Below are 22,343 nucleotides of genomic sequence, written 5' to 3' on the forward strand. Positions count from 1 at the left end.
TGGAGAGCTCAGAAGAAGAAAGGAAAACGTGGGAAAGTTTGGAACTCCCTAGAGACTTGCTGAATGGCTTTGACCAAATGCTGATAATCACATGGACAATGAAATTCAGGCTGAGGTGGTCTTAGATGGAGATGAGAAACTTGTTGGGAACTGGAGCAAAGGTGACTCTTTTTCTGTTTTAGCAAAGAGACTGGTGGCATTTTGCCCCTGCCCTAGAGATATGTGAAACTTTGAACTTGAGAGAGATGATTGAGGGTATCTGGTGGAAGAAATTTCTAAGCAGCAAAGCATTCAAGAGGTGACTTGGGTGCTGTTAAAGACATTCAGCTTTAAAAGGAAAACAGCATAAAAGTTCAGAAAATTTGCAGCCTGACAATGCGATAGAAAAGAAAATCCCTTTATTTGAGGAGAAATTCAAGTGGGCTGCAGGAATTTGCATAAGTAATGAGGAGCCGAATGTTAATCTCCAAGTCAATGGGGAAAATGTCTATGCGGCAGCCTCTTCCATCACAGGCCTGGAAGCCGAGGAAGAAAAAAATGGTTTCCTGGGCTGGGTCCAGGGTCCCTCTGCTGTGTGTAGTCTAGGGACTTGGTGCCCTGAGTCCCACCTGCTCCAGCTGTGACTAAAAGGGGCAAAGGTGCCAAGGTGCCGCTCACGCTATGGCTTCAGAGGGTGCAAGCCCCAAGCCTTGGCAGCTTCCATCTGGTGTTGACCCTGCGGGTGCACAGAAGTCAATAATTGAGGTTTGGGAACCTCTGCTTAGATTTCTGGGGATGTATGGAAATGCCTAAATGTCCAGGCAGAAGTTTGCTGCAGGGGTAGCATGCTCATGGAGAACCTCTGCTAGTGCAGTGCAGAAGGGAAATGTGGGGTGGGCGCCCTCCACACAGAGTCCCCACTGGGGCGTTGCCTAGTAGAGCTGAGAAGAGGGCCACTGTCTTCCAGAACCCAGAATGGTAGATGCATTGACAGCTTGCACTGCGCACTGGGAAAAGTCGCACTCAATGCCAGCCCGTGAAAGCAGCCAGGAGGGAGGCTGTACCCTGCAAAGCCATAGGGGCAGGGCTGCCCAAGACCATGGGAACACACCTCTTGCATCAGCATGACCTGGATGTGAGACATGGAGTCAAAGATCATTTTGGAGCTTTAAGATTTGACTGCCTCACTGGATTTTGGATTGCATAGAGCCATTAGCACCTTTGTTTTGGCCAATTTCTCCCATTTGGAATGGGTGTATTTATCAAATGCCTGCAACCCCATTGTATCTAACAAGTAACTAACTTGTTTTTGATTTTACAGGCTCATAGGCAGAAGGGACTTGCCTTGTCTCAGATGAGACTTTGGACTGTGGACTTTTGGGTTAATGCTGAAATGAGTTAAGACTTTGGGGGACTGTTGGGAAGGCACAACTGGTTTTGAAATGGGAGGACAGGAGATTTGACAGGGGTCGGGGTATGATGATATGGTTTGGCTGTTTCCCCACCCAAATCTCATCTTGAATTGTAGCTCCCACAATTCCCATATGTTGTAGGAGGGACCCAGTGGGAGGTAATTGAATCATGGGGTGGCGGCTCTTTCCTATGCTATTCTCGTGATGGTGAATGAATTTCATAAGATCGGATGGTTTATAAAGGGGAGTTTCCCTGCACAAGTTCTCTTGTCTGCCACCATGTGAGACATGCCTTTCACCTTCCACAATGATTGTGAGGCCTCCCCAGCCACATGGAACTGTGAGTCCATTAAACCTCTTTCTTTTGCAGATTGCCCAGTCTCGGGTATGTCTTTATCAGCAGCATGAAAATGGAGTAATATGTCAAGTTAACACACTGACTTCCCAAATTCTGAGTGAATGAAACCATATAAATAAATTTGGCCCTTATCATCCTTATGTTTTCTTTTCCTTAAACAAATACCCATTTCCATACATACTTCTCAGCATCCCTCTAATACAAATTAGCAAGGTCTCGTTGCTCCTTTGATGTATAAGCCAGTGTTCTGCTCCAGGTCCAGGCATTATGAGTAGAGTATTTTAAAACAACAATAGAACCAACCAAATGTGTTCTGCTTTTTATGGTCACTATGTTCTGGCAATAGTAAACTGTGAGTGACAAATTACCCACCCTGCTGTACCATCACCTGTCCCCTTTCTCTTGCAGTGCCTCTGTTCTCTAGGAACTGAACTGGTAATTGTCTCCCTGGGCTATGACAGGTTTAACTGTCTTTACCCCACACAGTCCATTATTACCTTTATTATTTTATTAGTTTATTATTATCAGTCTTTTTTTTTTTTTTTTTTGAGACAGAATCTCGCTCTGTCACCCAGGCTGGAGTGCAGTGGCGCAATGTCGGCTCACTGCAAGCTCCACCTCCTGGGTTCACGCCATTCTCCTGCCTCAGCCTCCCAAGTAGTTGGGACTACAGGCGCCCGCCACCACGCCCGGCTAATTTTTTGTATTTTTAGTGGAGATGGGGTTTCACTGTGTTAGCCAGGATGGTCTCCATCTCCTGACCTCGTGATCCACCCACCTTGGACTCCCAAAGTGCTGGGATTACAGGCGTGAGCCACCGTGCCAGGCCTATTATCAGTCTTTATCGCCTAGAAATAATGAGAAGAAATGGGAATTCTTCCTTAGGATAATGGCCACCACCTTGTTATATAACTGACCCAAAAGAAGTTTCTGAAAGACTTTCAAGTGAAGGAAGTTAGCTTCCTCAGGCAGGGGAGACAGGCCCACTCCCATCGGCAAGGAAGGTTCAGTGGGACTTGGGGTTTCAGCTTTGTCTTCCTCTGACCAAATGTACTGATCTCAGAGTCCTATTCCTTCTCAAACAGTGCTGTAATTTAGAATAAAAGACTTGGCAAGATTCTGCTTTTAGCTGGCATTATAACTCTACAACCTGCACAGTTAGATTTTAGGGCCTGTAACTCAGCCATATCTGCCCTGCAGCTGCACAGATTTTTTGTTTGTTTGTATTTTGAGATGGAATCTCACTCTCTTGCCCAGGCTAGAGTACAGTGGTGCAATCTCAGCTCACTGCAACCTCTGCCTCCTTGATTCAAGCAATTCTCCCTGCCTCAGCCTCCCCAGTAGCTGGGGTTACAGGCGCCTGCCACCACGCCTGGCTAATTTTTGTATTTTTAGTAGAGACGGGGTTTCACCATGTTGGCCAGGTTGGTCTCGAACTCCTGACCTCAGGTGATCCGCCCACCTCAGCCTCCCAAAATGTTGGGATTACAGTCGTGAGCCACCATGCCAGGCCACAAAATATTCTTTTGAGAAGAATGGAAGCCTTCTGGTCCTTCACCTATACCATCTTATGTTGGAAGGTCAAAGCCTTAAACTTGTTTTTTTTTCTTTTCTTTTCATAAGCTCTATAATGCAGTCAGAAATAGTCATCTATCTCACCATCTTTTTTTTTTCTCCTTCTTCTTCTTCTTCTTTTAGACAGAGTCTCACTCTGTCGCCCAGGTTGGATTGCAGTCGTGCCATCTCACCTCACTGCAACCGCTGCCTCCTGGGTTCAGGTGATTCTCCTGCCTTAGCCTCCTAAGAACCTGGGATTACATGCATGTGCCACCATATCCAGCTAATTTTTGTATTGTTAGTAGAGACAGGGTTTCTGCCATGTTGGCCAGGCTGGTCTTGAACTCCTGGCCTCAAGTGATCGACCTGCCCTGGCTTCCCAAATTGCTGGGATTACAGGCATGAGCCACTGCATCTGGCCTATTCCACAATCTTTTGCAATACCCATTGTTGCTATCAACAATCACTTGACCATGTAAAACTTCTTCCCTACTGACATCCCATCCCATGTCACCACTGACAATAATTTGAATAACCTTGTTGTCACTGCATGCTACACATTATCACTATCAATAATGAATCTCATCATGAGGTTGTCAAGTATGTGTTTAAACCGGTCCTAGAATTCCAACTTGGGAACTGTTTGAACTGTTTCTGGGAGCCACCCCTTGTGCCAACTAGAGTCAGGTCTGACAGTAAACAGTATCTCACTCCAATAGTTCAAAAGACTTTAAGGAAGCAACTATATACAGAAGTGTGGGGAGGATTAAGGGAACCAATAAAGGATGCTGAAGTATCCAGAGACTAGCAACAAGGGAAACCACTGTCACTCCTAGGTCTGAAGGGGCAAAGAGAGAAAATATTATTGCTGCTCAGAGAGGGTTGGAGGATCATAGGAGGATGCTCTACCTCAAAAGCTATATATATAGTGCGATATATCTCCTGCCAGAAAATATGGCTCAGAGTTGAAAGGGAACAAAACAGGAGGCTTCTAAAGCTGCTCTCTTCTCATCCTCAGCCTACGATGCCTCTTGGTAGAATTAGAAGTGAGCTCATAAGGAGCCCAGGTGGCATAGTCTGAAGGAATGAACGTCAGTGGTCACAGTTGCATGGTAAACACACCAGACAGTGATAACGTAAGCATACCCTGAGAATGACCCTATATTCTAAGAACATTGTATGTTCACAATTCCAACCTAAGGAATCCAGGAGTAGCCAACCAGAGATTCATTTGGAGGTTGTTGTCAGCTGGGATTGCGCCACTGCACTCCAACCTGGGTCACAAAGTGAGACTCCGTCTCAAAAAAGAAAATTAAGGCCGGGCACGGTGGCTCACGCCTGTAATCCCAACACTTTGGGAGGGCTCTGCCTTTTGTAATCCAAGGCAGGTGGATCAGGAGGTCAGAAGACGAGCCTGGCCAATATGGTGAAACCCTGTCTCTACTAAAAATATAAAAATTAGCCGGGCATGGCACGTGCTTGTGGGCCCAGCTACTCAGGAGGCTGAGGCAGGAAAATAACTTGAACCTGGGAGGCGGAGGTTGCAGTAGGCCGAGATTTTTCCACTGCACTCCAGCCTGGATGACAGATGGAGATTCCATCACACACACACACACACACACACACACATTAAAATAAATAAATTTGTAGGAGTTTTTAAAGCCACAGAGTTTAAAACTTTTGTGTGTTTTAGATTTTTTTTTAAGAGACTAGTTCTCGCTATGTCACCCAGGACAGAGGGCAGTAGCACAACCATAGCTCACTATAACCTTGAACTCCTGGGCTCAAGTGAACTTCTGAGCCTCCCAGAGCCCTGGGATTATAGGCGTGAGCCACTGTGTGTGACCCAAAAACAATTTTTTTTTTAAGATACGGAGTCTCGCTCTGTCGCCCAGGCTGGAGTGCAGTGGCGCGATCTCTGCTCACTGCAAGCTCCTTCTCCCGGGTTCACATCATTCTCCTGCCTCAGCCTCCTGAGTAGATGGGACTACAGGTGCCCGCCACCACGCCCGGCTAATTTTTTTTTTTTTTTTTTGTATTTTTAGTAGAGACAGGGTTCCACCTCATTAGCCAGGATGGTCTCGATCTCCTGACCTCGTGATCTGCCCACCTCGGCCTCCCAAAGTGCTGGGATGACAGGCGTGAGCCACTGCGCCCAGCCCCAGAAGTTATTTTTTAATTCAACATGAGTACATGTTGAAGAGAAGTATGACAGGTGATGAAGAAAATTACTTTCAAGGATAAAAATACTTTCATTAGAATAAAATTCTGTTGGATAAGTGCAATAAAAATAAGTTCAGAAAAAAGAATCATGGAAAATTTCCAGTTGTTCACGAAAAGTGTACGGGTTTTTTGTTTTGTTTTGTTTTTGTCCAGGCTGGAATGCCGTGGCACCATCTTGCCTCACTGCAACTTCTGCCTCCTGGGTTCAACTGATTGTCCTGCCTCAGCCTCCTGAGAAGCTGGGATTACAGGCGCGTGCCACCACACCTGGCTAATTTTTGTATTTTAAGTAGAGGCGGGGTTTCACCATGTTGGTCAGGCTGATCTTGAAGTTCTGACCTCAAGTGATCCGCCCGCCTCAGCCTTCCAAAGTGCTGGGATTACAGGTGGAGCCACGGCACCCGGCCAAGTTTGTGTGTTTTTAAAAAAAGTCTGAGAGTTATCACATCACTATTATATTTCCATTCCTTTTCATACAATTAAAAGAGAGCTGCAACAATTTCAAAACGAGAATATTTATAATATGTCAGAAATTTAATCCTTTAAAGTCAAGATAAAAATTTTAGATGTCAACACAAAAAATGTGTGAACGGCCGGGCGCGGTGGCTCAAGCCTGTAATCCCAGCACTTTGGGAGGCCGAGACGGGTGGATCACGAGGTCAGAAGATCGAGACCATCCTGGCAAATACGGTGAAACCCCGTCTCTATTAAATACAAAAAACTAGCCGGGCGAGGTGGTGGGCGCCTGTAGTCCCAGCTACTTGGGAGGCTGAGGCCGGAGAATGGCGTGAACCCGGGAGGCGGAGCTTGCAGTGAGCTGAGATCCGGCCACTGCACTCCAGCCTGGCTGACAGAGCGAGACTCCGTCTCAAAAAAAAAAAAAAAAAAAGTGTGAACGGATATAAATGTGTGCGTGTATATACATATTATATATATATTTTTTGCATATATATAATGCTTTTAGGGAGTACCTACGCAAAACGTTTTTAGGAACACAGGAAGAGGAGGTAGATGTCTAGTTTTAGAGACTCACTATAAAATATGGTGCCCTGCCCAATTTCTGGAATTTTTGTCTCTTTTTTACAGCCCTCAAAGTTCAGAGAGTCTCAGGCTGTAGGTCAATTTAGGGCTAAAAGAGAATTCTAGATATCCGGAAGGATTGGTACCTAAGATTATGGTTATATGGCTACTTTATGCACTTGAAACTCTTACGTTTGGCCGGGCGCGGAGGCTCACGCCTGTAATCCCAGCATTTTCGGAGGCCAAGGAGGGCAGATCACGAGGTCAGGAGTTAAAGACCAGCCTGGCCAACATGGTGAAACCTGTCTCTACTAAAAATACAAAAATTAGCTGGACATGGTGGCGCGTGCCTGTAATACCAGCTACTCCGGAGGCTGAGGCAGGAGAATTGCTTGAACCTGGGAGGCAGAGGTTGCAGTGAGCCGAGATTGCGCCATTGCACTCCAGCCTGGGCTACAGAGGGAGACTCCGTCTCAAAAACAAACAAACAAAACAAAACAAACAAATAAAAAAACTCCTACATTTACTGTTTTGAAAACCTATTGGGAACATCAGTTTGACAAGAAATATCTTTAAAATTCTAACAAGAGACTTAAAAAAGAACTTTGAACATACGACAGTTTAAAGCACATTTATATGCAGAGAAAGACTTAAAAATACAATTTTTGCCAAGTGAAATATTAAACAGCATGTTTCATTATATTTGCCATAGATGCCAATAGAGTTGGCATTTTCAATGAGGTATGTTTCCTGCTTATGTAATAGTCGCTTATCATAGAAGCTGTAAAATCAATCTGGAATTTCTCTTGCCAAATTGCTGCCTGTTCTTGACATTTTACATTATTAAATATATAAAATCTATAAATACTTTTAGCACACTTTCACTAAAAGGAGCACTAGTAAGTAGCAGGCCTTGCCTTGTATTTCATTAGCCAAGTCAAAACTTCTGAGCCATGCGAAATAGAAAGAGGGGTCCTAGGGTATTTTATGCCCAGGGCAACGAATGCCAAAATCAGTTTTGCTAGGAGCTGTGCTAAGTGCTTTTCATAAAATATGTAAATTAACCTACAGGCAACTCCATGTGGTATTATTTTCACTGTTTCACCTAGAAGGAAATGGAAGCTTAGAAAACTCAAGCAATTTACCGAAAGTCAGAGTTAACAGAGCAAGGAAACCTGAACAGAGTGCAGCCTCCGCTCACCAGAAAGTGTCTCAAAGAACCACATTTACTAGTACTTCAGACACAAATTCTGCGAAACAAGGCGTATCTACTCTTGTTTTACTCCCAGACACTTCGCTGTCCCGGTTAGATCAGTGGTGGTTTTCATTCAAATTTAAGTGTGTAACAGTGTCCCCGGGAGGGCTTTGTTAAAACAGATTGTTGTACGCGCCCCCTCCGCGCGCCCGCCCCGAGTGTTTGATTCAGTAGGTGTAGTTTGGGATCGAGAATCTTTCTATTTTCTTTTCCTTTTGTTTTGTTTTGTTTTTGAGACAGGGTCTCGCCCTGTCGCCCAGGCTGGAGTGCAGTCGTGCGATCTCGGCTCACTGTAGCCTCCAACTCCCCAGCTCAAGCGATCCTCCAGCCTCAGCCTCCGGAGTAGCTGGGGCCACGGGCGCGCGCCACCACGGCCGATTATTTATTTATTTATTTTTTTTGTAGAGACGGGGGTCTCACTATGTTGCCCCCGCTGGTCTCAAACTCCTGGGCTCAAGCGATCCTCCCGCTTCAGCCTCCCAAGGTGCTGCGATTACAGATGGAGCCACCGCGCCCGGCATCGATAATCTGCATCTCCAACGAGCTCCCGGGAGACGTTGATGCAGCTGGTCCGGGGACCACTCTTCGAAAATCACTGGTTTAGAGGTTTTAATCCTGAATCCACTGGGAAAAGTGTTGGGCGGACAGAGCAGTGCTAACTCCTAACTTTTCTCAGAAACCTGGGCTCTGCATTCGCCAACAACTCGACTCGGTCCCAAGTCGCGGGCATATTCTGTCTCAAATCGTGTGGGCCGCAATCGCCGCCTTGGGGTGGAGGATGGCGCTAGGCGGCCTCAGCCTCCGCCTGCTGCTCGCAGGAACCCGCGCCCCGGCTCCTCGGCGATCCATTGCTCTCTCCGCTGACGCCGGCCGCAGGTCTCGGTCACGCCCCCGGCGGCCCGTTGGTTCGCGGGTCCCGCGGGGTGCCCCCGCCCACACGCTATGCCTTAAGTTGGGCCAGGCTGAGGCGTTGCTGCTCGAGCGGCCGATCCGAGACGTGGCTCCCTGGGCGGAAGAACCATGTTGGACTTCGCGATCTTCGCCGTTACCTTCTTGCTGGCATTGGTGGGAGCGGTGCTCTACCTCTACCCGGTGAGCGTCGTCTTGGCTTTCTGGGGCCCTGGGCGCCGCCCCAGCCTCTCTGTCGCCCGCATCCAGGCCGACCTGCCCGCTGCGGGCCGCAGGGGGCGGGCCTGAGGGGAGGGCTCGGGATCTCTCCGGGGCTTCGGCGCGGGGACCGCACCCGGAGTCACGTGACGCCCCACCGGGCAAGCGCTGAGAGCTACGTGGGCTGCGCCCCCTACGCCTCAGGCGCCTGGCCAGGCTGGCTGTAGCTGCTGAGGAAAAACCCGCGCCTCCGCGGGCCGACCTCACCTTGACAGGCACCCCGCGCCACTCTCCAAGGCGGCTCTCAAGTACTTTGGGCGGCTTTTTGGCAATAACTCCGCTAAACCCAAATTTCATTTCCCGGTGTGTCGGAGGAGACTCCTGGGCGTGCCACTCCTTTCTCCTTTCTTGAGGATTCTGCCAGCACTTGTGTTTTCCTCCTTTCCTTCTGTCCATCGATCTATCCTGACTGGAATCCAAAGTGCTCGAGGTCCAGGTCTTGCTCCTCTGAGGGACTCCAGGGCAAATGCTTCTCTCGGGGAGAGCGCCGCGCTGCCGGTTCGGGTGCGAGCCTGCCTTGGCCGCTGCCGTCTCTCCGAGCCTCCTGTCCTCCTCTCTCCACTAGCCTCCGTCCCCCAGAGAGGGAGGGTCTGAAAACAAAAGCGTTGATGGCTGAGGACCGTCTTTAAAACCTGTTCTACGCACTTTGGGAGGCTGAGGCGGGCGGATCACGAGGGCAGGATATGGAGACCATCCTGGCCAACATGGTTACACACCGTCTCTACTAAAAATACAAACATTAGCCGGGTGTGGTAGCGGGCGCCTGTAATCCCAGCTACTCAGGAGGCTGAGGCAGGAGAATCGCTTGAACCTGGGAGGCTGAGATTGCAGTGAGCCGAGATTGCACCACTGTACTCCAGCCTGGTGACAGAGTGAGATTCCGTCTCAAAAGAAAAGAAAACAACAACACTTGTTCTACAAAGCAAGGTGGTGGTTTTACAGTGAAAATTGAAAAGTAGCTGAACTGCTGGAATTGACCATACACTTTCTTAAATATTCTTTTCCGAGCAGGTAAATGGATTAGACTGGAATCTTGCAACTACACAATAAGGGACTTCCTGAAATCTTATTTTCTGAGAAACTAAACAATTTCAGTGGTTCTTGAATTTTTGGTGGTTTTAAAATGATACTCTTCTTTGATCAGCTCATAGACGCACACTGTTTATTCTTGGCACTAGATACGTGCCAGATACGGTTCCATGTGCTGGGAATCCAGCCATGAACAAACCAGACAGAAAATTCCTGAGTCTTGGAATTTACTTCCTAGAGAAGGGGAACAGACAGTAAAAACAAGTAATATAGGATTGTGCGTAGAAATAAAGTTGGGGATAGGTAGATTGTTATTTCAAAGTAGGATAGCCGGGAGCTAAGGAGACATTTCAGCAGAGACTGGAAGAAGGTGAAGGTGCAAGCCATTCAGGTATCTGAGAAAGAGCATTCCGGGTCGAGGGAGCAGCAAATACAAACCCTAAGAGGGAGACCCGCCTGGTGTGTTCCTGGAAAGCAAGGGGACCAGTGTGGTTAGAATGTAGTAAATGAGGAAGAGACCAGAGGAGAGAAAGTCAGAAGGATGGGGGTGAAGGACAAATTTTAAATGACTTGTAAGGCTAGGCTTTTTTTAAATGGACTTTTGCTGTGTGCCACTGGAGGATTTCAGCCATTTGAAATTGGATAGAATTAAAATTTAATTTTATTAGATAAATTTTAAAAGAATCATTCTGGTTGCCAAGTCATGAATAGACTTGGGTCTCCAGGTAAGGATGGAAGCAAGCCGAGTAATTAGGAGGATATTATCATTTCAGTTTGGATCATGTTAGTAGTGGCAGAGATAATGAGAACTAGTCAGTTGTGAAGATAGTGCCAATGGGCTTTCCTAGTGGATTGGATGTGAAATGTGAAAGAGAGGCATCAAGGAAAACACCAGTTATTTTTAGCCTGGTATCTGGAAGGATGGATTAATTCCAGGGAATATCAGCGGTTTTGTTGTTGTTGGTTGTTCTTTAGTTTTGTTTTGGTGGGAGGTAGTGAGGATTTATAGAGATTAGGAGTTGGTTTTGGGTAGGCTAGGTTTGAGATGCCTTTTAGACATCCAAGTGGAGATGTTGATGAGTAACTGAATATATGTCTTGAGTTTATGGGAAAAGTCCAGGCTGAAGATACACATTTGGGAGCTATCAATGTATAGATGGTATTTAAAGCGAGGAGAACCGGTTGCTATCTCCCAGACAATTTAGATACAGGAGAGAAGAGGTCCCAGGGACCATACCCTGGATTCTCCAATGTTAATGGTTGAGGAGAGAAACAAGAGCCAGCAAAGGAGACTGAGAAGGAGCAGCCACATAAATAGAAGGAAGCCAGATGTTTTAAGCAGAAGAGAAGCAGAAGAGGATAATCAGCTAAGTCAAATGCTGCAGATATGTCAAGTAAGTTAAGGCCTAAGAATTTAGTAACATTGGTAATCGTTTTTGTGTTTCGTTTTGTTTTGTTTTGTTTCATTTAAGAGACAGAGTCTCTCTCTTGCCAAGGCTGGAGTACAGTGGTACCATCATAGCTCATTGTAACCTCAAAAGCCCACCTTGGCCTCCCAAAGCACTGGGATTACAGGCATGAGCCACCGCACCCAATCTAATTTTTAAATTTTTTATAGAAATGAGGTCCCACTATGTTGCCCAGGCTGGTCTTGAACTTCTGGGCTGAAGTGATCCTCCTGCCTCAGTCTTCCAAAGATCCAGGATTACAGGCATGAGCCACTGCAACATTTGTACTCTTAAGAAGAGTGGTTTCATGTAATTGGGGTGATAAACCTAAATGGGTGGATTCAGAGATATCAAGTATAGATAGCTTTTTAGAGTTTGGCAGTAAAGGGTGCTGGTAACTAGAGAGGGAAGTGAGGTGACGAAACTCTTAAGGTAGGAGAAATTACATTATGCTGATGAGGGCTGTCAAGTCATGAAGGAGAAGCTGATGATGTAAGAAGCTTATGGCCAGCACAGTGACTCAAGCCTATAATCCCAGCACTTCGGGAGGCTGAGGTGGGAGGATTGCTTGAACTCAGGAGTTTGAGACTAGACTGAGCATTATAGTAAGACCCTGTCTCTAAAAAAATAAATAAGTAAGTAAATAAATTAGGCATGGTGGTGAGTATCTGTGGTCCCTGGTCCCAGCTACTTGGGAGGCTGAAGCAGGAGGATCGCTTGAGCCTGGGAGATCGAGGCTGCAGTGAGCCAAGATGGCGCCATTGCACTCTAGACTGGGTGACAGAGTGAGACCATGTCTCAAAAAAAAAAAAAAGCTTAGGTTCCATGGTCTGTTACTATAATCACTCCTTTGCATATACCTTCAACTCCTTTGCCCTGTATCCTTTGTCATAATCATCTAGCAAACCCTAATTGTGATTAAATCCAATGCTCTGTCAATTCTGCCCCTGAACCCACACAGCTGGGAAAAAAAAAAAAAAAGGCGGAAAAGAACACAGCCATACTGACTAGTCTCATTTTAAATTCATGTACCTTAAGTGGGGTGTCTGGAAATCACCTGGTGTATCCAGTCTCCAAATCTTCCAGATAACTTTTCATTCCTTCCCTGTCTTCAAATCTTCTGTCTTCACCAATAACTGATAATTTCTTTTTTGTTTCTTTGAGGCGGAGTCTTACTCTGTCACCCAGGCTGGAGTGCAATGGTGTGGTCTTGGCTCACTGCAACCTCCACCTTCTGGGTTCAAGCGATTCTCCCACCTCATCCTCCTGAGTAGCTGGGACTACAGGCGCGTGCCACCACATCTGGCTAATTTTTGTATTTTTAGTAGAGATGGGGTTTCACTATGTTGGCCAGGCTGGTCTTGAACTCCTGACCTCGTGATCTGCTCTCACCTCCCTCCTTCCTTCCCTCCCTCCCTCCCTCCCTTCCTTTCTTCTCTCCCTCCCTCCCCCACCTCCTTCCCTCCCTCCCTGCTTGCTTGCTTTCTCTCTCTCTCTCTCTTTCCCTCCCCCTCCCTCCCTCCCTTCCTCTCTCTTTCTTTCTTTCTCTCTCTCTCCCTTTCCTTTCCTGTCCTGTCCTGTCCTTTCCTTTTTTTCAGAAATCTCGCTCTGTCTCCCAGGCTGGAGTGCAGTGACATGATCTCGACTCACTGCAACCTCCGCCTCCTGGGCTCAAGAGATTCTCTGCCTCTGCCTCCTGAGTAGCTGGGATTACAGCGCCCACCACCACGCCCTGCTAGTTTTTGTATTTTTAATAGAGACGGGGTTTCAACATGTGTGCCAGGCTGGTTTTGAACTCCTGACCTCAAGTGATCCACCCACCTCAGCCTCCCTAAGTGCTGGGATTACAGGCATGAGACACTGCTCCTGGCCTCTTTTTTTGAAACAGGGTCTCACTCTGTCACCCAGGCTGGAGTGCAATGATGTGACCTTGGCTTACTGCATCCTCAACCTCCCAGGCTCAAGTGGTCCTTCTGCCTCAGTCTCCTGAGTAGCTAGGACTACAGCGCTAACCACTGCACCTGGTGAATTTTTTGTACTTTTTAGAGAGACAGGGTTTCGCCACGTTACCCAAGCTGGTCTCAAACTCCTGGACTCAAATGATCATCCTGCCTTGGCCTCACAAAGTACTGGGATTACCGATGCAAACTACCACACCTGGCCTATTTCATTGAAAAAATAAAACCAATCTGGAGATAATTTCCACACCACCCTGCCTATCTGCCTAAATGTGTGCCCTTATATTCCATGTTCCCTCCTATTACTATGAACTGGCTATGCTCCCAATTAAATGTCCCCCCCATCTCTTCACTCCTGTACTAGATCTCCTACCTTCCCACCCACTCAAGAAAATGGGTCCGGCACAGCAGTTTTTTGTTTCCTTTTTTTTTTTTTTTGAGACAGAGTCTCACTCTGTCACCCAGGCTGAAATGCAGTGGTGCAATCACAGCTCACTGCAACCTCCGCCTCCCAGGTTCAAGCGATTCTCATGCCTCAGCCTCCTAAGTAGCTGGGACTACAGGAGTGTGCCACCATGCCCAGCTAATTTTTGTATTTTTAGTTCAGACGGGGTTGCCATGTGTGTCAGGCTGGTCTTGAACTCCTGACCTCAAGTGATCATCCACCTCAGCCTCTGAAAGTGCTGGGATTACAGGCAGGAGGTGCTGCGCCCTGCCAAGCACAGCAATTTTCTTCTGTTTCTTGCATCATCATCATGAAACTCTTAGAATGGACCTTGATTTTTTTTTTTTTTTAAAAGCCAAACCAGCTGGGACCATATATAAACTCATAAACTCAGAACAAAGAAAGAAAAATGTACTGGGTATGTGTTACTTGATGTAAAGTGTGTATTAAATTCTTTAAACACCTTAGTTTAATTGACACAGAGGAAGAATAATACCCTGAATGAAATAATTTTTTTTTTTTTTTTTTTTTTTTTTGAGACAGAGTTTTGCTCTGTTGCCCAGGCTGGAGTTCAGTGGCGTGATCTCAGCTCACTGCAAGCTCCACCTTCCGGGTTCACGCCATTCTCCTGCCTCAGCCTCCCAAGTAGCCGGGACTACAGGCGCCCGGCACCATGCCCGGCTAATTTTTTGTATTTTTAGTAGAGATGGGGTTTCACCGTGTTAGCCAGGATGGTCTCGATCTCCTGACCTCATGATCTGTCTGCCTTGGCCTCCCAAAGTGCTGGGACTACAGGCCTGAGCCACTGCGCCCGGCCTTTTTTTTTTTTTTTTTTTTTTTTTTTTGAGATGGAGCCTTGCTCTGTCGCCCAGGCTGTAGTGCAGTGGCACGATCTCGGCTCACTGCAACCTCTGCCTCCTGGGTTCAAACAATTCTCCTGCCTCAGCCTCCCGAGTAGCTGGGACTACAGGTGTGTGCCACCACGCCAGCCAGTTTTTTATATTCTTAGTAGAGAAGGGGTTTCACTGTTAGCCAGGATGGTCTTGATCTCCTGACTTCGTGGTCTGCCCTCTTCAGCTCCCCAAAGTGCTGGGATTACAGGCCTGAGCCACTGCGCCCGGCCGAAGTAATTCTTTAAAAAAAAAAAAAAAAAATTCATTTTAAGTTCAGGGGTACAAGGGCAGGTTTGTTATATAGGTAAACTTGTATCATGGGGGTTTGTTGTATAGATTATTTCATCACCCAGGTAATTATTAAGCCTAGTACCCATTAGCTGTTTTTCGTGATCCTCTCACCTTCTGAAAGGCCCCAGCATGTATTGTTCCCCTCTAATAGTGATCCGTAGTTCTCATCATTTAGCTCCCACTTCGTGAGAAGATGTAGTATTTGGTTTCTTTTTTACAGGTGAGGTCTGCAGCTCTGTTGCCCAGCTGGAGTGCAGTGCGGCGCCAATCTCGGCTCACCTGGCTCCCGCCTCCCGGGTTCCACGCCATTCTCCTGCCTCAGCCTCCTGAGTAGCTGGGACTACAGGCGCCCGCCACCCAGCGCCCGGCTAATTTGTATTTTTAGTAGAAACGGGGTTTCACCGTGGTCTCGATCTCCCGACCTTGTGATCCGCCCGCCTCGGCCTCCCAAAGTGCTGGGATTACAGGCGTGAGCCACCGCGCCCGGCGGTGTAGTATTTGGTTTTCTATACCTGTATTAGTTTGCTAAAGAAAATGGCCTCCATCTCCATCTGTATCCCTGCAAAGGACATGGAAATCATTCTTTTCCATGCAAAGAATCCCTTTTTTTGTATTTTAATATAGAAATGATTTCTTAGATTCAACTTAATTGGAAAGCCATTATTTAAGGTCCTGCAGATGTCTTGGTGAAACACATCTTACTTATGGGTTATATGATAATTCATTATTATAAACTTTTTTTTTTTAAGGCTTTCAGACAAGCTGCAGGAATTCCGGGGATTACTCCAACTGAAGAAAAGTGAGTAATTATTTTCTTGGAATTCAGTAGAGTTAATTCTTCATTATTGATATCAAGACAGAACCATATTTTTAGCCAATCATGGTAGCTCTTGCCAGCTACTGAGGAGGTTGAGGTGGAAGATCGCTTGAGGCCAGGAGTTTAATGCTACAGTGAGCTATAATTGTGCCACTGCACTCTAGCCTAGGTGACAGAGCCAGACTGTGTTTCTAAAAGATAGATAAATAAAAAGAAAACTAAGGTTATTTTGTGGTAGGACTAGGGAGACAGATGGAATAGAGTAGGTAGTTCAGAAGACAAACCAAAATGATAAACCATATTTTTAGATTACTCATCTTATTCAATTCATTTCCTTTGATTGCCCTACCTTTACCTTGGCAGGTAACCTAAACTTTATTTATTTATTTTTTTTTTTGAGACGGAGTCTCGCTCTGTTCCCCTGGCTGGAGTGCAGTGGCGCGATCTCGGCTCACTGCAAGCTCCGCCTCCTGGGTTCCTGCCATTCTCCTGCCTCAGCCTCCCAAGTAGCTGGGATTACAGGCGCCCGCCACTGCGCCCGGCTAATTTTTTTGTATTTTTAGTAGAGACGGGGTTTCACTGTGGTCTCGAACTCCTGACCTTGTGATCCGCCCGCCTCGGCCTCCCAAAGTGCTGGGATTACAGGCGTGAGCCACCGCGCCCGGCCTAAACTTTGTTAACAGAAAAGAGAGTCGTGTAAATCAAAACATTTCATTGCTTTCACTTCCCCTTGCCAGAGAAAGCTGAAAAGAAGATTAAGATAGAAGGAAAGAAGGAAAAGATCGCCATAGCTGATCTGATGATTTTCACCAGCTGATGATGTCCGTTGTCATCTCAGAATTAGGTGCTGGGAAAGTGGGATAGTTTCCAGTATCTAAGTCAGATGTTCCTATGGAGCTTTCTTATTTGGTTTGAAGTGTTAAGAATTCTTAAAATATCAGACAAATCCATATCTAAATATAACTATAGAAATATAGCAAGAAGGCAAATATAATTGAGTTTTGGATTTTGGACTAATTTGAATTTCATGAACCTTTGTTCTCATTTATTGACACAGTTAATTCAGAGTCAACTGTTGTTTTTCTGATTTTTCCAAGTTAAATTGATGATTTTGTCAAATGTTGCTCTTTTGCCAGAGATGGTAATCTTCCAGATATTGTGAATAGTGGAAGTTTGCACGAGTTCCTGGTTAATTTGCATGAGAGATATGGGCCTGTAGTCTCCTTCTGGTTTGGCAGGCGCCTCGTGGTTAGTTTGGGCACTGTTGATGTACTGAAGCAGCATATCAATCCCAATAAGACATGTAAGTTTCATTTTCTTTCTAATTACCTGATCCTTACCTTTTAAGAATGAATGTTTAGCCCCGGCACAGTGGCTTATGCCTGTAATCCCAACACTTTGGGAGGCCGAGGCGGGTGGATCACTTGAGGCCAGGAGTTCAAGACCAGCCTGGCCAACATGGTGAAACCCCTTCTCTACTAAAAATACAAACACTAATCGGGTGTGGTGGCACATGCCTGTAATCCCAGCTACTTGGGAGGCTGAGGCATGAGAATCTCTTGAACCCGGGAGGCGGAGGCTGCAGTGAGCCAAGATTGTGCCGCTGTACTCCAGCCTGGGCGACAGAGCGAGACTGTGTCTCAAAATAAAAAAAGAATGAATGTTTATAAATAAAGAACTGTATATATACATTGTTCTTGGATAGGAATAGCCAACATTTATTGAATACTTTGTACTATGTGCTAGGCACTGTGCTGAAGTCTTATTAACTCATTTAAGATAGTATTTTAAATAATTGTGTTTTTCCTTAATTTATAAGCATATATGATAAAATCTCAGTGTAAATTCCAACAGGATTTTTTTTGGGACCCTGAAAAAATAGTTCCAAGGTGTATCTGGAAGAGTAAATGTACATAAGCAGCCAGGAAACAATCCTAAAAAGAGTATTAATGGGCTGGGCATGGTGGCTCATGCCTGTAGTCTCAGCACTTTGGGAGGCCGAGGCAGGTGGATCATGAGGTCAGGAGATTGAGACCATCCTGGCCAACATGGTAAAACCTTGTCTCTACTAAAAATACAAAATTAGTTAAGCATGGTGGTGTGTGCCTGTAGTCCCAGCTACTCGGGAGGCTGAGGCAAGACAATTGCTTGAACCTGGGAGGTAGAGGTTGCAGTGAGCTGAGATTGTGCCACTGTACTCCAGCCTGGGCAACAGAGTAAGACTCTGTCTTCCAAAAAAAAGAATATTGATGAGGGAAATACTTGTACCATCAGTTAGTATAGAGTATTATAAAGCTAGATTAATTTAAAGAACCTTGTACTGGCCAGGCACAGTGGCTCATACCTGTAATCCTAATGTTTTAGGAGGCCAAGGTGGGATGATCACTTGAGCCCAGGAGTTCAAGACCAGTCTGGGCAACATAGTGAGACCCCATCTCTACAAAAAATACAAAAATTAGCCAGATGTGATACATGTGTCTGTAGACCTGCTACTTGGAAGGCTGAGGTGGGAGGATTGCTTGCGTTCAGGAGATTGAGGCTTCAGTGAGCCAAGGTTGTGCCACTTTACTTCAGCCAGGCAGCCAGGGGACAGGGCAAGAACCTGTCTCTTAAAAAAAAAAGAATCTCCTGGCTGGGCATGATGGCTCCTGCCTGTAGTCCCAGCACTTTGGGAGGCCAAAGCAGGCTGATCACCTGAGGTCGGGATTTCGAGACCAGCCTGGCCAACATGGTGAAACCCTGTCTCTACTAAAAATACAAAAATTAGCCAGGCCTGGTAATGTGCGCCTGTAATCCCAGCTACTTGGGAGACTGAGGCAGGATAATCTCTTGAACCCGGGAGGCAGAGGTTGCAGTGAGCTGAGATCACACCACTGCACTCCAGCCTGGGTGACAGAGAGAGACTCCATCTCAAAAAAAAGACTCTCATGCTATGGTCAGGCTAGGCAAACAGATGTAAAAGAGTGGAGAGTTCAGAAGACAAACCAAATATATATGATAAAGATAGTATTTTATGACAAAAGGGAAAAGTAATAAATGGTTTGGGGAATATGGGTTAGCTATTTGTAAAAAATAAATCTCAATCCGTGCCTTATTCTATTCCTCGCCCCCCGCCCTTTGCCCAGGCTAGAGCGCAGCAGTGCTGTCATAGCTCACTGTATAACCTACAACTCCTGGGCTCAAGCAATCCTCCCACCTCAGCCTTCTGAGTAGGTGGGACTATAGGCATGCAACACCATGCCTGACGAATTTATTTACTTTTTAGTGGAGATGAGGTCTCGCTACATTGCCCAGGCTGGCCTCCAACTCCTAGACTCAAGTGATTCTCCCACCTCTGCCCTCCAAAATGCTGGGATTATAGGTGTGAGCCACTTCACCTGGCCTCTGCCTTATTTCTTATATCAAAATAAGAAATTTGATATATTTCTTATATCAAAATAGATGATTAAAATATCAGGTCATAAAGGTAATACAAGAAAACATGGTTAAATATTAAATTTTTTCTCTTTGGTTGGAGATAATGTAGATAAACCTCTTCTTAAAATGGTAAAAGATCTAGGAGCTGTAAAACACAAGTTAGATAAATCTGTCCACATAAAAGTGAAAAATTTTAGTACAATAACAAATACTTTGAATGGATGCGGTAGCACGTACCTGTAGTCCCAGCTACTCAGGAAGCTGAGGTGGGAAGATGGCTTGAACCCAAGAGTTGAAGACCAGTCTGGGAGACACATTGAGACTGTCTCTAACTTAAAAAACAAAGTCAAAATCACCTTGAGAAAGGAAGAAAGAGAGATAGTAAAATGTTGGCTACACATTGCTACACCTGATGTGTAGTAATTGATTACCATATTTTTGTTAAATAAAAAGGCACCGTGACAAAGTTTAAAAGAGAAATGGAAAAGTAATTTACCACCAATATGTTAAATATATATAGTACTTAAAAACTAATAAGAAAAAATAGGCCAGGCGTGGTAGCTTACGCCTGTAATCTCAGCAGTTTGGGAGACTAAGGTGGGCAGATCACCTGAGGTCAGGAGTTTGAGACCAGCCTGGCCAACATGGTGAAACCCCATCTCTACTAAAAATACAAAAATTAGCTGAGCATGGTGGCAGATACCTGTAATCCCAGCTACTCGAGAGGCTGAGGCAGGAAAATTGCTTGAACCTGTGAGGAGGAGGTTGCAGTGAGCCAAGATCGTGCCATTGCACTCCAACCTGGATGACAGATGGAGACTCCATCTCAAAAAAGAAAATGCCCTTTTAGAAAAATAGGGAGAAACAAGGTTATTAAGAAAGGAGTAAACAAATTTAAAGATTTCAGCCTCACTAATATTCAGTTGGGTACAAATAAAAATGAGAAATTGACCGGGCACAGTGGCTCAAGCCTGTAATCCCAGCACTTTGGGAGGCGGAAGCAGGTGGATCACAAGGTCAGGAGATCGAGACCACGGTGAAACGCCATCTCTACTGAAAATACAAAAAAAATTAGCCGAGCGTGTTGGCGGGCGCCTGTAGTCCCAGCTACTCAGGAGGCTGAGGCAGGAGAATGGCGTGAACCCAGGAGGCAGAGCTTGCAGTGAGCCGAGATCGCACCACTGCACTCCAGCCTGGGCGACAGAGCGAGACTCCGTCTCAAAAAAAAAAAAAAAAGAGAAATTTTACTTATCTCCCTAGAAGAGATGAAGAATACCGGCAGAATGCATTGTCCATGAGGGAATGGGGAGTCACGTGGTGTACATGTGCTATACAGCTCTCTGGAGAAAAACTTGACAGTAACCATTGACCTAACAATAATATCGTAAGAAGTTGATACATAAATTGATAATCACAGATATGAGAAAATATTTATATTAGCATTGTTTATAAAAAATATTTGAAGCAACCTAAATATCAATGGCTGAATAAATGAATACTTTCAGGCCTGAATATGATGATGTAGACTGGTTTTATCAGATACTTATATAGCAATTATGATATCTCAGCACTATTCCAAGCCCTTTACAAATACTAACTCATTTAATTCTCAGAACAACTTCATGAAGAGGGTATTATGGTTATCCCTTTTTTGCAGAAGAGAAACCTGAGGCACAGAGAGGTTAAGTTACTTGCCTAAGGTCACAGCAAATTAGTGATGGAGCTAGGACTTGAAGTCAGGCAGTCTGGTTCAAGATTGTACTTTTGTAGAACAAGGATCTCTGAGGAAGAAAAAAAAAGATTGTGCTTTTAATTACTAGGCTTTATACAACAAGAAAAGATGGCTCTGTTGGGGAATATAATGAGGAAAACCAGAATGGTCTCTGTTCCTGTGGAGTTTCTAGGCTAATGTTGGAGAGTGAGGGAAGTATGTAAACATCCAAATTATCACACTAATGAACTGAGAGAAGTGCTCTGAAAGAGGGGAATGTAATTCTTTGTGAAATCTGACAGATTTTTCTGTCTCTCTCTCTCTGTTAAGAAATGTTAACAGCTGTGAAAAATGTCTAAAATATTAACAGTATCTCTGATGCATTCTGCTGTCTTTTCTGTATTGTTTGAATTGTTTTTACAATGACAGTGTATCTTTGTATGCCTCTGAAAACAATAGTCATTAAAGAAACAAGAATTGGAGAAAATAAATTTTTGAATTCAGCTAAATAATTTTACTGTAATACTTGATAACCACAAACCACAAACTTAGTAGCCATTTTGCTTTAAAATCAGGGGAATGTGCTTTTTAAAAAAAATTTTGAAGACATTATAGTTATGTAGGCCAGTATTAATGACTTAACAGTGGAATTCCCAGTCAGGATATTGTGTTCTTGCCAATTTTCACCGACTCTTAAATTGTTCGTATTTTAAAAACAGTCTGCCAGGCACAGCAGCTCATTCCTGTAATCCCAGCACTTTGGGAGGCTGAGGCAGGCGGATCACTTGAGGTCAGAAGTTTGAGACCAGCCTGACTAACGTGTTGAAACCCCATCTCTACTAAAAGTACAAAATTAGCCAGGAGTGTTGGCACACGCCGATAATCCTAGCTACTTGGGAGGCTGAGGCAGGATAATTGCTTGAACCTGGGAGGCAGAGGTTGCAGTGAGCCGAGATCATGACATTGCACTCCAGCCTAGGCAAGAAAAGTGAAATTCTGTCTAAAAAATAATAATAATAAAAAATAAAAATAGTTAAGGGAATTATGAAAAACAGTTGCCATGCTTTCAGCTATAATTCTTTACCTCCCTGATCTCTTGTTCTCTTACAGGGCATCTTTTTGAGTGATTATTTTGATACAGAAATATTTAATTTGTCTGTTTCAGCGGACCCTTTTGAAACCATGCTGAAGTCATTATTAAGGTATCAATCTGGTGGTGGCAATGTGAGTGAAAACCACATGAGGAAAAAATTGTGTGAAAATGGTGTGACTAATTCTCTGAAGAGTAATTTTGCCCTCCTCCTAAAGGTAAGGTGATAAGTAATTTGGTTTAGTGTTCTACCACATAAATAATAGTATTTTT

At 45.1% G+C, this 22,343-nt stretch overlaps 1 protein-coding gene across 15 annotated transcripts in view; it reads left to right on the forward strand.

Moving 5' to 3' along the window:
* Nucleotides 1-8,203: 8,203 nt before the first annotated feature.
* Nucleotides 8,204-22,343, forward strand: part of LOC101023797 (cytochrome P450 20A1) — a 67,492-nt gene continuing 53,352 nt past the window's right edge. For 4 of the 15 annotated variants that reach the window (XR_635705.3, XM_009182825.3, XM_031651465.1 and 1 more), the window contains exons 1-3: nucleotides 8,204-8,896; nucleotides 15,785-15,834; nucleotides 22,146-22,288. Coding sequence is in view for 10 of the 15 variants with exons in the window: in XM_009182825.3 (XP_009181089.2) it covers nucleotides 8,583-8,896; nucleotides 15,785-15,834; nucleotides 22,146-22,288 (507 nt within the window). In the remaining 5 variants the exon portion in view is untranslated. Of the gene's footprint in view, nucleotides 11,395-14,051; nucleotides 14,270-15,784; nucleotides 15,835-16,988; nucleotides 17,156-22,145; nucleotides 22,289-22,343 lie in introns of those variants that run through there. The other 11 variants (XM_017946812.3, XM_031651464.1, XM_003907835.4 and 8 more) reach the window with 11 other exon arrangements.

Source organism: Papio anubis, chromosome 10, assembly GCF_008728515.1.
Source record: "Papio anubis isolate 15944 chromosome 10, Panubis1.0, whole genome shotgun sequence".
NCBI lineage: Eukaryota > Metazoa > Chordata > Mammalia > Primates > Cercopithecidae > Papio > Papio anubis.